Genomic DNA, 15193 nt, shown 5'->3' with positions numbered 1-15193 from the left:
ATTTTGAAGTTCAGAGATAAGTGTTCCGAAACCTCTGCGAGTTTATTTGCGTTCCCGGTTGTGGGCCAGTGTACGGGAGAGAGCTATGCCTCGTAGGGACGATAACTTCAATGGTATACCCACTTATAATAATTAAATTAATTAAATAATAATTGAAAGAGATACAATAAATTTATAATTCTAGGGGAAATCGCTACTAAATTCACCATGGATTTCAAAATCCCACTGAAAATACCTTCTAAGCCACAAACGGAGATTGACGAACTAAACAGCAATTCCGATCCTGCAGATACTACAAAAGGTCAAAACGAATATACATCGCCGTTGCAACTGATAGACACAGCTCTAGCAAAAGCAAATCTTAATGAGTTGAATACGTCCACGGACGACGAGTCCGCTTCGCGTAAACGCAAGCAGACACCATCATCAACGGATGGTGCACCGGAATCAATGCGGCCGGTACTTCCTCTTTACGGCCGCAATAAAGACTATCCAGATGCTTTGAATAATCTGATCAAACCCCTGCATTGTGATCTTTGTGGTGTACAGTTGACGGGAAGGATGGTAGCCCATGACCACTATGATTCCAGAAAACACATCTCGAAAGTTAACAATTGGCTGAGTAAGTGGTCAAGCGACACTGGTGAAACTGCACCTAAAGTCCTTAAGGTATATTCATGTTTAACTATTAATTATTATCGTTGGTTCTTAATTCAGGGAGCCTACTCCGTTGGCTTTAAGGTGGAGGCTAAAGAATTGTATCGAATGCCTAAGTAAAGCAGTTCTTGCTTCTATTTACATACAAAGGGCGTAATTTCTGTAGAAGTACAGCAATACTTTTTGTTTTCTCGAAATGTTTTTATTCTAGGAATTCTAATTACATCAAAATGAACAGTTTTCGCATTCATTTGCAATGTTATGCTTAATCGGAAAATTTTCGTAGTTATCACGTTATCACGAAATTTGCTTCTGTTAGTCACTCCGCACAGTGTTTTGTTTAGTTATCAGCTTGCATTTGTGCGTAATCGTTTTCTTTAGACTTTGTCCTGGCAGTCCGAGGGGCCCAGATGCAGCGTGATTATGCCACAAGTTCCTAAGGCCGTGATTGATGTAGGAAGAATAAGTGGAGGATAATCTAGTTGGCTTAGATTTTCACCGGTTGTAACGTTCACATTCTCCACAACTTCGAGGATGCGAATTATACGGTATCCCGAGACTGGCGGCACAGTCTTCTACAGGCCAGTAGTTCGTGCAAATCCGCGCGTCTGGTGGCCGAGCTTTGTTGTATGAATACTAGAAAACTCCTGATTTAGCATTTGTTGTTGGTCAAAATGACTATGTAAACCTTGGGGCTCGGATCATGCCCCTGCAATCCATATACCACCAGTATCGCCAGTGCCTCTACTTAGAATAGACTGGCGTATTCTGGAAAACCCTGCGTTTTGGCCTTACTCATGGTGTGGTCGAGGATATTGCCGCTCCGAGTACACAAATTTAGCGCTGTTGAACCGTCGAATGAAATCAAGTTCGTCAGCGTAAAAGTCGATAATGAGAAGAAAAGTATCGCAAACAGAAAGTTATCCCGGCGCACTCCATTTTGCAATTGAAATTCTTCCTAAGATGTTCTTTTAGCTATTATCTTTCCGCCAGCACGCACATACTTCTACACTAGACCGTCCGCCTTACTTTCTTTAATTAGGTAAATCATTTCTACAGTGCAAACTAACAAAACTCTCAAGGACCGTTTTTGAAAAAAAACCGTTTGTTATTAGAATAGCAGTATTTTCAATTCCCACCAAATTCAAATGCATTGGAAGGTCCGCGCCGTGTTGTGTGACGTCACAAGTCAAGAAACTCTAATAGACCAGCAGCTGTCAGTTCCTCATGAAAATATCAGAGTCTCCTTTTTCAGCCTTTGTTCCGTTCACAAGCGGAGTCGGCTCCTCGTGATCGATTTCGCCATTTGGTTCTATCAAATGCCTGATCTGAGTGCAATCTGGAGGCTATTAAATCCCCATCCAGCGTATCAAGCCACCGTTGTTTCGGCCTACCTTTTGGGCGTTTACCATCGACTTCGATGTTCAGACCAATCTTGGCAAGTGAAGTCGCGTTAGCACGATTTGGTGACCATACCATCTCCTCACCACCTCTCGCAACTTTTCCACGATCGGTGAACCCTCCCCCCCCCCCCCCCCCCCCCACATTTTGGATGTGATCAAAGTGTGTTACCCCACTAGTCCAACGCAACATTTTCGTCTCCGTTACTGCAATACGCCGTTCATTGTCTTTTATAGTCGGCCAACACTCAGAACCATAGAGGTCGGCAGAACGGACGAGATTCCGGTAAATTTTAGATTTGAGACGTTCGTTGATACGTCGATCACAAGGAACACCAGTTGTGGAACGTCATTTCATCCAGGTTACGTTAAAGCGTAAAGCAATTTCATAACGCAGTTCTCCATTGGCTGATGGCGTTGACCCGATGTACTTAAATCGCTCAGTTCTGGGCAGATCACTGCCGCTGACAGTCATTGTGCCTGTTTTATGGGGATCGGCCATCAAAAATTCAGTTTTATTCAGATTCAATCTAACACCGTGTTGCATGAGGCGTTCATTCCATTTCTGGACAAGTTACTCAAGATCATTTTTGCTAGATGCTAGGAAATCATCACCTGCAGAAAGCAGTGTGTAGGGCGCTGGACGTTGAATGTCCCGTGTGATGGTGTCTATAACAAGAACAAAGAGGAATGGTGAGAGCGCGTTTGCTTGATGAACACCAACAGAGACACGAAGCGGTTTTGATATATGCGCCATACTTCGAACTTTACTTTTTGGATCGTGGTAGAGCAATTGAACCCAGCGCACAAGTTCTTCTGGCACTAAGTGTTGTCGTAAAGCATATCAGATGAGTTCGTGTGGCACACGGTCAAATGCTCTCTCTAGATCCAGAAATGCAATGTAAAGAGGGCGATGCTTCTTACGGTGTTTCTCCATAGTAACCGCGCAGCGTGTATGGCATAAGTAGTTCCGCAGTTTTTGACAAATCCGGCTTGATTCACGGTTATTCCAACGATTTCGCGGATACGGTTGTCAAGAATGCGTTCAAAAATCTTCATGGTTTGGGAAAGTAATCGGATCGGACGATAATTTGAACATTCTGGTGGACTACCTTTCTTTTTCCATATTTGAAAAATGGTACTTTCTTGCCAGTCAGATGGTGTTTTTCCTTCCTGAATAACCCAATTAAAGAATTCACTTTTAATATTTATAATTGATGAATATGCTTTCCCTGGACCATCCGAAAGTCCTCCTGAGGCGCTATACTCCTGCTCCTCTTCTTACTGCGCATTTTTTTGGACAAACTGGCTTCCTTCGATGCAGTTATCCTAACTTTTTCGGCCATTGCGATCCTCTCCTCGTCTCTCTGTTCGCATCCGTGGGCTTTAAGCCAATCAGGCAGCCCATTATGTCTAGAATATTTAACAGAGTTGTCCGTTCTTCATTTAACCCGGCTAGTATAATATGCATACCCAATTCGATGACTTCAGCAAATGTTTGTTTGGCAATGATCGCCCAAAGTATTTCGATACAACACTCGTTACTTTAAGTGTTCATTCTCAAACAACGTTTGAATAAATCGCCGTCACCCAATTTAAAAAAAAATCCCTTAATGTTGGCGCGCCTTGCTGTTGCCACAAATATGAATCCAAGGATTCTCACTAACTTGCGTCAGGCTATCTTGAGTTTAATAAAAGAGAGGGGGATGAGTTTTCTTCAGAGTTTTTCCACCTTGCCTCGCTTGACTTCAGGATGTCCAATTGGTTCCGTTGAAACAGCCGCTGAAGTTGGAATAAGCGAGCCTCAACAAGTAGCGGATACTTTGAGTGAGTTTTCAACCCCAGCTTACAGTGAAGTCATTACCTCAGTGGGGCATCGACCTTGTGGGTTAATGGTAAAGACTATAATTGTATATAAGTTTACCCTACCTACCCCCAGAGATAACTAGGCGCTACCTGCCCAATCAAAGTGACTTTTCCTTCCTCTTTTCTCAAACGAATTTATGGCCGGGCCGACGGTATTTTGTATTTCCCTAGAGTGCAATATCTTAAAACGGGGTTTGACCAGAATGCCGAATATTTGGTGTCGTGTAACATATATTGAGCCTTTGTTGGCTAATAGGCTTTGTATTTCGACGTTTCAAATTTCTGAAGAAGAGTTATTAACTTAAATTCGGCGGAACAGTCAAATGTTTCTGCCGAATAGTAACCTAATTTTTCTTTTAGTTGTCTGAGGAAGGAGTCACGGGACCTGATGCTTACCACTGCAAAGATTGTGATCTGCCTTTAACATCGCTTCGCCATGCACAACAACATTACAATGGAAAAAAACATAAAATGTAAAAATATGATTTTTTGTGATTCGATTTAAAAGATTCTAACAACAAATCCTTAGGGTTGTTGCGCAGATTTCTAAGCCATCAGGATCAGGATACTATGACTCCAATGGAAAGTGGATAAGAACGTAAGAACTCCTTTCCCTTTTGCTTATAGGACTTGATGATTTCATGTATGATTTGTGATTTCAGGCCCACGAATATAAAAACCGATTCGCGGTTTGGCATTGGTGAATCTTTTCGAAAACCAGCCGAAGTAGAAACACCCAAAATAGAAGAAACCCAGAAGGTTGACGAGCAGAAACATTGTAAAATTTGCAATATAAGCGTAACGTCAGAATCTCAAATGGAATTACATTTGCGAGGCGCCAAACATGCGAAAAAGCTTAAACTAGCAGGTAAAATAATTCCTCTAGAAACTATTCAGTATTTTATCTCAAGTTTTCATTATAGAGATACCGCCATATGCTTCGACGGATGATACACTACTTGCTTGTGTTCAAGGCAACCCGAAAAATGATGTCTCTATGTACCGGACACCCTCTGGAAATTATTATTGCAAAATATGTGATATATCCTTGCAAGATCCTTTTCAGTTGAAACAGCATTTGGGTAGCAAACGACACACAAAAAATTTGAAAAAGACTTCTCAGAACGAAGCGAATACTACTCCGAACAATAATGGTCATTAACATTTCATCTGAAGAAAATGACTGGATGATTGACAGTAAGAGTTCAAAGTATTTGTTGTGATTAAATAGCAGGTACAATTCACGCGAAATATAGTATAGTAATGTGACAAAAGTTTTTGTGATCTTCAGTAAACTGTAATTATTTTAAGTTTTATCAGAATGATATAAAATTTATAGAATAAAGTACCCTGGAAGGATAAAGGTCTTTTGAATTTTGTTATTCATTTCCATAACATTGGCGTATTTCGGAAAACTATAACAGGAAAAGCAGCTGGGGAAGAAATCATCTTTTCTGGATTAAGTATAGCTCCTTTAGGAAATTCAAATAAATTCAAAAGGAATTGAATCCAATACTATTCCCATCAAAACATATTTCCTCACACGTAATGCAAACTTCATTTAATCAATGAAGGAAAACAATCAAACAGAATAAAAATACAGTATATACGAGTATACATCGCCTTTTTCATTGACATAGTAAGCCGGATGATTGGCAGATTGATCGATCTAAATCATGACTGGTATCTCTTGGATGTGCCATTTCCACCCCGGCAATAAAATAATTAATTTAAAAGTTGTCTTGTAAATTAAAAAATACTATTATAATGCACTTCTTATCAAGCGCAGCAACTCTTCAGTTAGGTGATAGCATTGCTACTGTTCAGTCTGTGTAACGACGGATTAGTGATGCTATTGCATAGAATCCATCTTGTTCTTTTCATAATTGAATTATACTTCATTCTATGTAGCGGGAAAAGTGCCTGTTTTATTGAATCCAATTTGAAACGTATAAGTGGGCGCAGCACAAATTATGATAATGGGTCCATCATCTGTGAATATACAAATATTCCCTATGCGTGGAAACCGAAAAGGTTTGAGGTAGGGTGTCATTTTTCCTTTTTAACTGCACAAAGATGTCTGGTTTTTAATGAGTGCGAATATCGTTTAACTTAAGTACCAACAAATAAAGTTAATTATCTTCATAATTTTACTAAGCATTTTTAATATATTTATGGTGTTTTTTAATTTCTTAGCCTGCGAAATTGATGCCCATAGAAGAGATCTTTAATAGGCTCTTCAAAAATGCTCCGAAGAAATGTATTCAAGCAATAGATTACTTTGTTTCTGGACAGGAAAATTGTCTCTACTTACATATATACTCATTATGGTCTGAGAACGTAACACGACCATTACAACCTGTTTTTGTGTATTTGCATGGAGGGACCTTCAATACGGGCACAGCACAGGAAGAAATCAACAACTTTGAAGAGTTTTTACTAGAGGTAAGCGATTTAATTTCAGTGCCCCACAAATGAATGATCGATTGTAGCAAAGCAAATAAACGGATAAAATGTTTCCTTAATCCTCAAATTTTCAATATTTTGCATGTTATGGGTGAATATATATAGACAGTCACACAATTATTTCAATCGAGTTTATGTTTTAGTTTGCAAAACCAGTCGCGCTTTTAAGACTTCAAGAAGTACTTTTCCGAATTGATTTAATTTAAAATCGATTGGATAGGGAATTTAGAGGCTATAAAGTGCAGCAGTTCTTCGATACTTAACTGTGGACAATTTTACTAGAAGTTCACCATAGAAATATAAAATTTTGCATCATAGGCCATGACATGGGGATCGATATTGGAAAGTTTGGTGTAAATTTTATTGTAATTAACAAAGTTTTAGTAGACTGAAACTGTCCCTTATGTGCGAATTTACCCCACCTCAAGGGGATTAAGTAGGAAACAATGTCCAACTAGCGGTGTGGTGCTTTAGTTATAGCTCGGCAATCATAAAGGAAGTGTCTAAGGGTTTCTCCCTCCTCCAATACTTCCACAAAGTGAATTTTAGGATATGAGTTTGGTGGCATGGTTCCCTGCAGGCTAGTATCCTGCTTGACTTGGGACAGTTGGTGAGTCATCTTGATCAAAGTCAGTAGTTACAGTAGATTCCACAGGACGCAGGACGCAGGTTGTGTCCACCGTGAGATTGTCAAGAGCAGAGTCCTTCAGGCCGCTCATTCCTCTCTATATTCCTCCGACGGGGAACCCAGAGGAGGGTGATTTCGAGTGTGCTGCCCGGACGGTTCAGTGTGCCCCTACACTGGCCCATTAGCTTAATGGATGTCGCCACTGTGGGTCAGAATGGCTATGTTATGCTTGGGTCATACCCCAGCCATCGACAGGCCTCCAGTATCACTTGCACTTCCGCCTTCAATACGTTGGCGAATTCTTGGAAACCATGCGATTTGGCTTCTTCATGTGTATCCGCGAACATCCTCGCGCTGACTCCACAGCCACACCCAGAGGATGACTTTGACCGTGCTGCCCAGACGGTTTAGTATGTCCTTGCCTTGCCTGCCTTCAGTCTGCCCCGACGGGAAAGCCTACATCAAAATCCTTATAAAGCTCGCTTTGCGTATGGCGTAGTCCGTTAGAAGAATTCCCGAGATACTTCCTCTAGAATGTTACTATAGTGGCAATGCTTCGCTGCTGCTGCCTGACAGCAGTGCACTCTACAGCACATTTAATGTGAAGGTCGAGGGAAGAAGGTGCAGGAATACATTTAGTAGCACATGCGCATGCGGTTTTTTGAACCCTATCAAATTTGTTTCTATTGTACTTCTTGCTGATCACCTGCTACCAGATATTAGAACCGTACGTTAGGATGAGACGGACCACAACTTTGTACATCCAGATAATCAAGTCATCGGCATACTCCACTATCTTTATTCCGCTAATTGTCCCGTGAAAAGCGGTCTCTGTTAATTTGCCTTTGAGGTAGGCGTGCTGAGAATTGAAAAAAGTTATCCTCTCAATGATTGTCCTTAAGTGAATGGCGTGTTCTAGAATCTTCCACACGAAAAAGGTGCGGCTGATTGATGAATTCATGGCCGTGTCTGCATGGTTTCGGCGTGAACACCACGCGCACTCGTCTCCAAAAGTACGGTAACTATTTGAAAAAAAAGTAATTCCGGTAATTCTCTACAAACCACGGCACAACTATGGAGGAGCTTGCCTTTATCCATGTGGATCTGGACAAGACTCGAGCGCTGGTCTCTTGGAAATCTCGTCGTATGGGACAGCCTTAAGCTCGCGTCGCTGGTCTGAGCCATGCACGAGTCGAGAAAGTTCCTGGAGAACTGCGGACCACATGGGAAGAATCAATGCAGGACATGTATCCCCCCTGCTCCCTCTGGTCGGTCAGAAGATGCCCAATGACGATCTCCGACAACCTGGCCTCAACACTGGACCCCACTTCTGGCAGCAGTTTGCCATGCGCGGAATTACCATCCACAAGCGTCACGCACAAATGACTCCTGGTCACGTCACTAAAGGGTTCCGAAGTTCATGCCTTGCCGGCCAGTCCTTGCTGTTTCACTGTCTGCAGAGGTTGATTGTCCGTTCACTCTTTACACAGCCTATTCTCTTTTATTGTTTTTAACCTGCCGTAAACTTATAACTTGCATAGCATAAAATGTATTGATAGTGAAGCTGAATTGAAGTGTGGGAAAAAACAATAACAAGGAATACGTTGTTTTTAGTTTTGATATTCGACCTTACCTTAAAATCGATTGTGCTTGAAGGCAGTAGAAAGCGAAACCTTTCTGCTGGTTACTCAAGCGTTTGTTATGGTATTTCCGTACAATCCCCTGGTATTTAGCGAAGTTTTTCATCCCGCTCGCCGACAGTACTGGCCACCTTATTTTTTGCAATCTTACTCAGAATATGTATGGCCTTCTGGCATTGGCTCTTGAGCGGGACTCCAGATTCCGGTGATCGACATTCTTGTCGGTCTTCGTTTCTCAGGAGATTCCCGACGTTGATGGTTTAATAGAATTACTGCGATTGGTACTCGCTCCGCTCAGTTCGACGACAATGGTTTTCAAACTGGAAACCGCTGGTCCGTCTGCCACCTCGCTTTTAAAGATGCAGACTGTGCTGTACACAACGGCTATTGTCTCCTGGCTGAACGCCATCAGTTCGTTCTTAGGTAACGTGATTAAAAGGGAGCTGGCGTCGCTAAGATTCTCCAAAACCGCGAGCGAAATAGAATTATAGGAGAGAGAAGAAAATGGTAAAGCGGGAGGAAGAAAGCAGTAAACGGGTGGAGAAAATTTTGAAACGTCAAGACAGTTTATCTAGGGGCATCTAAGCGCATTGCATGACGACACCTCCACAGGCCGGAACTATTTGAGGATGCGGTATTAGATCCTCAATGACCGGAGGGTGACATACAACGAGCTACTTAGGTGTTTCACCCGTCTGAAGTACAATAACTAGCGGAATCAACAGATAATGGATGATTTGCCTGCCGTTCGAGTTTTTTCAAGTCCACCCTTTCTACATTGTAGTGTGGACTATGTGGGTCTTTTCAAGAGAAAGAAGTCAAAAGTGTGTTTGTAAATCATCATTTCGACCATCCTTGTCCTGAAGGGGTAGTCCGCATAATGGAGAGGTATGGGTCACCTAGAGTTATTGCTAGACGAGCTCTGCGCTCAGAGATGGGTTCAACTTCGTAAGGCAGGTAAACAAACACAGGAGTCAATAAAGACAACATCGAAGAAGATAGAAGCGGTAAAAGCAGAACACGTCGTTATTTTGGGATGCACCGTGGAATCGGCAAAGTCAAAATACGTATTCGATGAGGCGAAGATCACTTCAACTTTCGAAGAGGTACTACAATATTATGTCAGGACGAGGCATGCGTAAACTCCAAGCCGTCCTCTCCACTCTCCAATAATTCAGAGCTCCGAACCAAATGTGGCAAGGAGAACCCAATTGTGAAACCCAATCAGTTGGTGCAGTTCAGATAAAGGGAAGTACCAGCGATGAAGTGGCCATTGTCGCGTATCTGCGATATCCACCCTTGGAATGACACAGTAGTTTGAGCTTTTATAGTCCATTATTACGGAACCTTGATAAAAGAAGTGGGTACTGTGTATCTGCATTCTCCCCTGAAACGATACAAAAACAAAAGCGATTTACTTAGCTGTCGGCCCGAACGTTTTGAAATGGAAAGTACATCTAGAAACAGTCAATCTGAATTTGTGGTGTGACGAAAATCCCGAAAAAAAGGCGTAGTCCTTGCAAATGGGCGCTAGCATTGTTTAATTTGCATATAAACATGATGTTTTTGGGCAATTTTTTTCTGCGGAATATTGCTTGCTTGAAGACAGGCGTTGACTATCCCATTGAAACTAGAATCATGGATCGACGGGATATGACTGAGTTATTAGAAGGAACAAAACGGCTGCGCCGAGAATCAGTGAAAATCCGGACATCGCTCTGCGAGGCCGAAGATTGACGAAATATCTAATATTTTTGTAACGAAAAGGCAAAAAAGGTTGCTGGGCAAGGTTCTGTGCACACTATTCCAGATATACAGTGACCAGCCTGTGTAATTTCAAACTATTACTCAGTAGCATGTTTTGCGGAACGTTTGGATAGAGGCCTATTGTTTAGCGGTCTCGGATTGGTTGGAAGTGTTTACATGGAAACTGAATACTGTCATCAGATCAATCAAGCAAATGAGTGGATGGGAGTGTCGATTCGTCTAGATGGTTTCCGCAAATTTAACACCAGTATATTGCTACGACCGGCTGAATATGAAGTATCCTACAATTTAACCCACGCAGTATAAGCGAGGAGATCTTCGAGGCTTGGTGACTAAGGACACTTTTACCAAGGCTATTGATAACGCTCGCTGGAACGTCTGTTGCTACGTAAAGATGACGACTAGATAAGTATCCCTAGGTTCGTCTACGTAGTTCGACTAGATGTCTAACGCCACAGGACGATATTTGGTCCTCCAAATCAACATCTCTACAATCGCCATTGACCACTGTAGTTATTTTGGGTTGAACGAGTTTACTAGTGAATCCCACAGGACACCTTAACGCTCTTGGCATCGTGCCTCAGTTTCGAATCCTATGGTCCCACAGTCATGAATGAAGAAGACGACAAACATCCATGACGTCTGCGATTTAAACTCAGAGTAATAAGATCGAGCGGCTCTTGCTCTACTCCCTCAAACATCGCGCCGAACATCGGACCTATTAAAGGCCCGAGAGCTCCAACCACTATTATCCGTTTAAAAAAAATTTTCATTTGTAGTGGTATTCCTTGCAGTCCTTCATGAAGCAATGGAAGCTGGGTTGCCGCACCGAATCACTAAAGTTATGATTTTTCTTCTTTTTTGCCAGTCCCAAATTGTTGGCCTAATCTTTAATTTCAAGCTTTAAGTGGAACATTGTAAGGGAAACAAGTAACGATACATTTAAATTACATTCGGTTGCACGACAGTGGATAATGAGTGAATGCATTTACTACTTTTACAACGAGATACACATTTCTATGAATATATATATGTACATATGTGAAAAATATCGCCTTGCCCACATTGGGCGCCATATGAAAAAAATTTTTTAAACGTTTGTATTCATAATGTAATATAAATATCTTTTTTCTAGGGAATCATTTTCGTAACACTTAACTATCGTCTAGGATTATTCGGATTTTCATCGATTGCCAACGAAGGGATCGAACCTAATTTGGGTTTTAAGGACCAACAACTGGCTCTCAAATGGATACAAGATTATATTTATAATTTCGGTGGCGACCCAAAGCAAATTACGCTGGCCGGTTGGAGCGCAGGTGCAGCCGCAGCAACTTATCATTTGTACTCAGAAGGTTCCAAAAATCTTTTTAGTAAAGCCATCTTGATTAGTGGAAGCTTTCTTAATCCTTGGGCATTCAATATTGAAACAGAGCGATGCACACTAAAGTTTTGTGAGGACCTCAAAATCCAAAACTGTTCAAAATTGGCTTTACGAAGACAGACAACTCGGAAGCTTATGGCTCAATATTTACTGAACTCACACTTCGACCATTTTGGTATCCAATTTCCTTGCTTTCTACCGTCCATCGATGTAAATGGAAGTTCGATATCAGAACCACCGCACCTTCTTCTTAGTAAAAAGCCAGTTAATGATGTACCTGTATTAATGGGATATACTTCGCTTGAAGATAATTGTGATGTACAATGGGGTAATGAGTATTCTATGAACAATTACACGTTCCCTTCAAATAATAAGAAAATATTTGAGATTTTCGAAAATATAAGTATCATTTTGAGGGCGAAAGAAACTAAACAAAATGTGGATTCGCTTCGGCGGATGGCAGATATGCACCATGGCATCTTTAAATTTGCAGATGTTTATTCAGGATATTCGAAAAATCCATTGTATTTGTATAGATTTGCACCTGCGCATGATGATGGACAGTTATGCTTTTCTGTTGAGAAAGGCGCATTACATGGAGACGATATGAGATTCATTTTCTGGAAAGTAGAGCCCCCCTTTAGCAAAAGGAGTGTTAAGCTGCGGCTGGAGCTGATTGAACTATGGATCAATTTTATTAAATATGGGTGAGTAGTTTGTTCTAAACAAAATATTTGGAAAATGTTTCGTTTTTAAGCTAAAGTACAGGGTGCGTACGGTATTTGAGGACAACTTGAGAGTAATGAATGAATGGAACTTGACAAATTTTTTACACAAAATTAACGTATTATATATCGATAAACTCATTCAATAAAATTTCCATTAGCTGCAATAACCTCCTCGATCCGGGTCTGGAAACGATTGCAGGCTCGAATCAAATGCTCCTTGTTCATATTGACCATAACGGTATTAATTGCAGCCTTCAGGGAAGAAATAGTGTTATGAGGATGTTTGTTGATTTTACGCTCAACTACGCCCCATACCTAATAATCCAGAGGATTCAGGTCTGGGGAGCTAAGCGGTGATAAGTTCGGTGTTATGTGGTCATGGAAATATTCATCCATCCAATCTTGTGTCGCCATCAATTTGTGTGAAGGAGCAGAGTCTTGTTGAAAGATGTATGGGCTATCACCGCGAACACTATCAATCCAGGTTTTTACTAAGGTCTCTAGAACTTCGATGCATGCAACAGAACTCCCTCGAAGTCCTTGAGTGAAAAAATGAGGTGGCATGATATGTCCTTTGTTGCCCACAACACCCAAATCCATAACAGTAGCTGGAAACTTCGTATGCATGACAGCAGGAACCTCTGTACGAATCGTAACAGAGCCATCTGCCATTTCTGCGGTTGGCCTTTTGGTCTTGGTCAAAACTTTTTTCATCAGAAAAAAACCATAACATCTCAGGCTCTTCAAGGTGTTTAATTTTGTTTAGAAGACGTTTATTTAGGATAGGTAGGATTTATACCGGAGATCCTCTTGGACAAGTCGCCGGATAAGACGGTCAGATACATTAAGTTCCTTCGCAAGGGCCCTCATTGATTTTGAAAGGTCCCCGTCAATGATCATTTGCACTTTTTGAATAAATTCTGGAGATCGGAAAGTGTCAGAACGTCGCACGTGTTTTTTGAGTTTTGCAACAGATTATGTATCGCTAATTCACAGCGAACCTTATGAACGATGAAAAAAGGGGCCCACTTAAGAAAATTAGAGATTTTTAAATCGGTGTGATTTGCACATATAGCGAATGTTTCTTCATTTCTTGAGTTAAGTTGTAGTCCTCCATGTCTTATCTGAAAAAGAGCAAAAAGAAAAATAATGGTTTCGGGAAATTATAGCGACATATATGCATGTCCTCAAATACCGTACGCACCCGCAATTTATTAGGGAACATACACTGAATTTCAGGAACCATTTGATATACAGAAGGCTTTGCATTGAAAAAGGGAAGAAATGGTTATCGAAACAGTATATGTATCCAAATGAAATACTGAAATAAAGATAACTGAGTCAATTAATTATTGAATGCTCCCGTAAATTCGTATTGAGTGAAATGAAATGAGTGAAATTGACAATTTCACTTGAAATTACGTATCCTATTATAGTTCGGAAAAATTTTTATTCACAGGTATCCTTCTCCGAAAGAATATACTACGACTTTATCCGAGCCCTGGAAACCATATGAAAGAGTTAATCGAACCATTTTGAATATCGGTGGAAAATTAACGATTAGAAAACAGAAGTTCTCCAAATTTTATCTGTTTTGGGATGTATTTTATGATTGTGCTATGTTTGAAAGATGTGATAGTTTGACAAAACAAATGGAGAAATATAAATAGAAATAAATAAAAGTTCCATTGCCATGCATTTATTTTTAAATTAGTCATTTGCTGTACCACTGGTGGTAGTAGTAAAATTTTGGAATTTAGTTTTTATATTGACTAATTCAGAAAGAAAAAAGAAAGCAGTCGCTGTCACTCGAGTGGACCATTACAAAAATCTTTACGATAAACTGGACATTCGGGATGGCGAGAGAGATTTATATCGACTTGTTAAAAGCCGTAACGTACACATGATATCGAACATTTCTGCTGCGTTAATGATAAGAACGGTACCTTGCTTACCAACCGTCGAGCTGCAACGGATAGATGGCGAGAATACTTCAAGCAGATTTCAACTGAAAAATTTGCTCATCCTCCGTTTCTAGAATCATTGCCGACATTTGAACCAGTTCCACCTGTCAACGCAACTGGTGCTCAGAGGTGGCGGCTAGGAAGATGGGGCGGCAACCCTATCGGCCAAACCAAAACCAAGTGGCCGAGGAGAACCTCCATAGTGGTGGCACCGGGAGACGCTGTAATCACTTTGGTTTGCCGGCCGTGATTCAATAGGCGAATGCTCCAAAGGCCTAATCAGGGCGATCAGACCCGAGTCTGCACGGGGACTCATCTGAAGTGGCAAATTGGTCACGAAACCTTACCAGGGGTATACTGGTACCATGGGAACCGGAAAAGCCCCTGGACTCACATACTTCGGGTGAACTCCTGTTGTATGTGAGGACAGATGGGTTATTTGCGGTTGGTCCCCCAAGTGGGAGTTTCATGGTGGTTGTGGTTATGCTCAAGCGAGAAGAGACCTTCGGGCCTCGACGTGGTGTTGCGTATCAACACGGGTGCCGTACTCCATAGTTCGGTAGAGATTTAGGTAATTCTTGCGTCCACCAGTATGAATGCTAAGCCATGCACTTGGTATAGACTGGTACCGTTGTTGCTTGTCTCAGCGGAGCTCTGATTGTGGTTATTCAGAAAGGAAGAAAATCATATGAT

At 41.3% G+C, this 15193-nt stretch overlaps 2 protein-coding genes across 2 annotated transcripts; both read left to right on the top strand.

Annotated features, from left to right (window-relative positions):
* Positions 1 to 8: 8 nt before the first annotated feature.
* Positions 9 to 5286, top strand: LOC119653614 (zinc finger matrin-type protein 3-like). Its single transcript, XM_038058381.1, has 6 exons — positions 9 to 113; positions 185 to 669; positions 4284 to 4396; positions 4453 to 4521; positions 4586 to 4791; positions 4847 to 5286. Exons 1-6 carry the CDS (start codon positions 86 to 88, stop codon positions 5083 to 5085), a joined length of 1140 nt encoding a protein of 379 aa, XP_037914309.1. The 5' UTR covers positions 9 to 85; the 3' UTR covers positions 5086 to 5286.
* A 405-nt stretch (positions 5287 to 5691) lies between these two features.
* Positions 5692 to 14234, top strand: LOC119654532 (esterase E4-like). Its single transcript, XM_038059975.1, has 4 exons — positions 5692 to 5964; positions 6120 to 6368; positions 11560 to 12515; positions 13996 to 14234. Exons 1-4 carry the CDS (start codon positions 5773 to 5775, stop codon positions 14204 to 14206), a joined length of 1608 nt encoding a protein of 535 aa, XP_037915903.1. The 5' UTR covers positions 5692 to 5772; the 3' UTR covers positions 14207 to 14234.
* The last annotated feature ends 959 nt before the right edge of the window (positions 14235 to 15193 follow it).

Source organism: Hermetia illucens, chromosome 4 (assembly GCF_905115235.1).
Source record: "Hermetia illucens chromosome 4, iHerIll2.2.curated.20191125, whole genome shotgun sequence".
In the NCBI taxonomy this organism is placed as follows: domain Eukaryota; kingdom Metazoa; phylum Arthropoda; class Insecta; order Diptera; family Stratiomyidae; genus Hermetia; species Hermetia illucens.
Note: the sequence above shows the minus strand (reverse complement) of the source record. Positions and strands in the feature narration are given on the sequence as shown.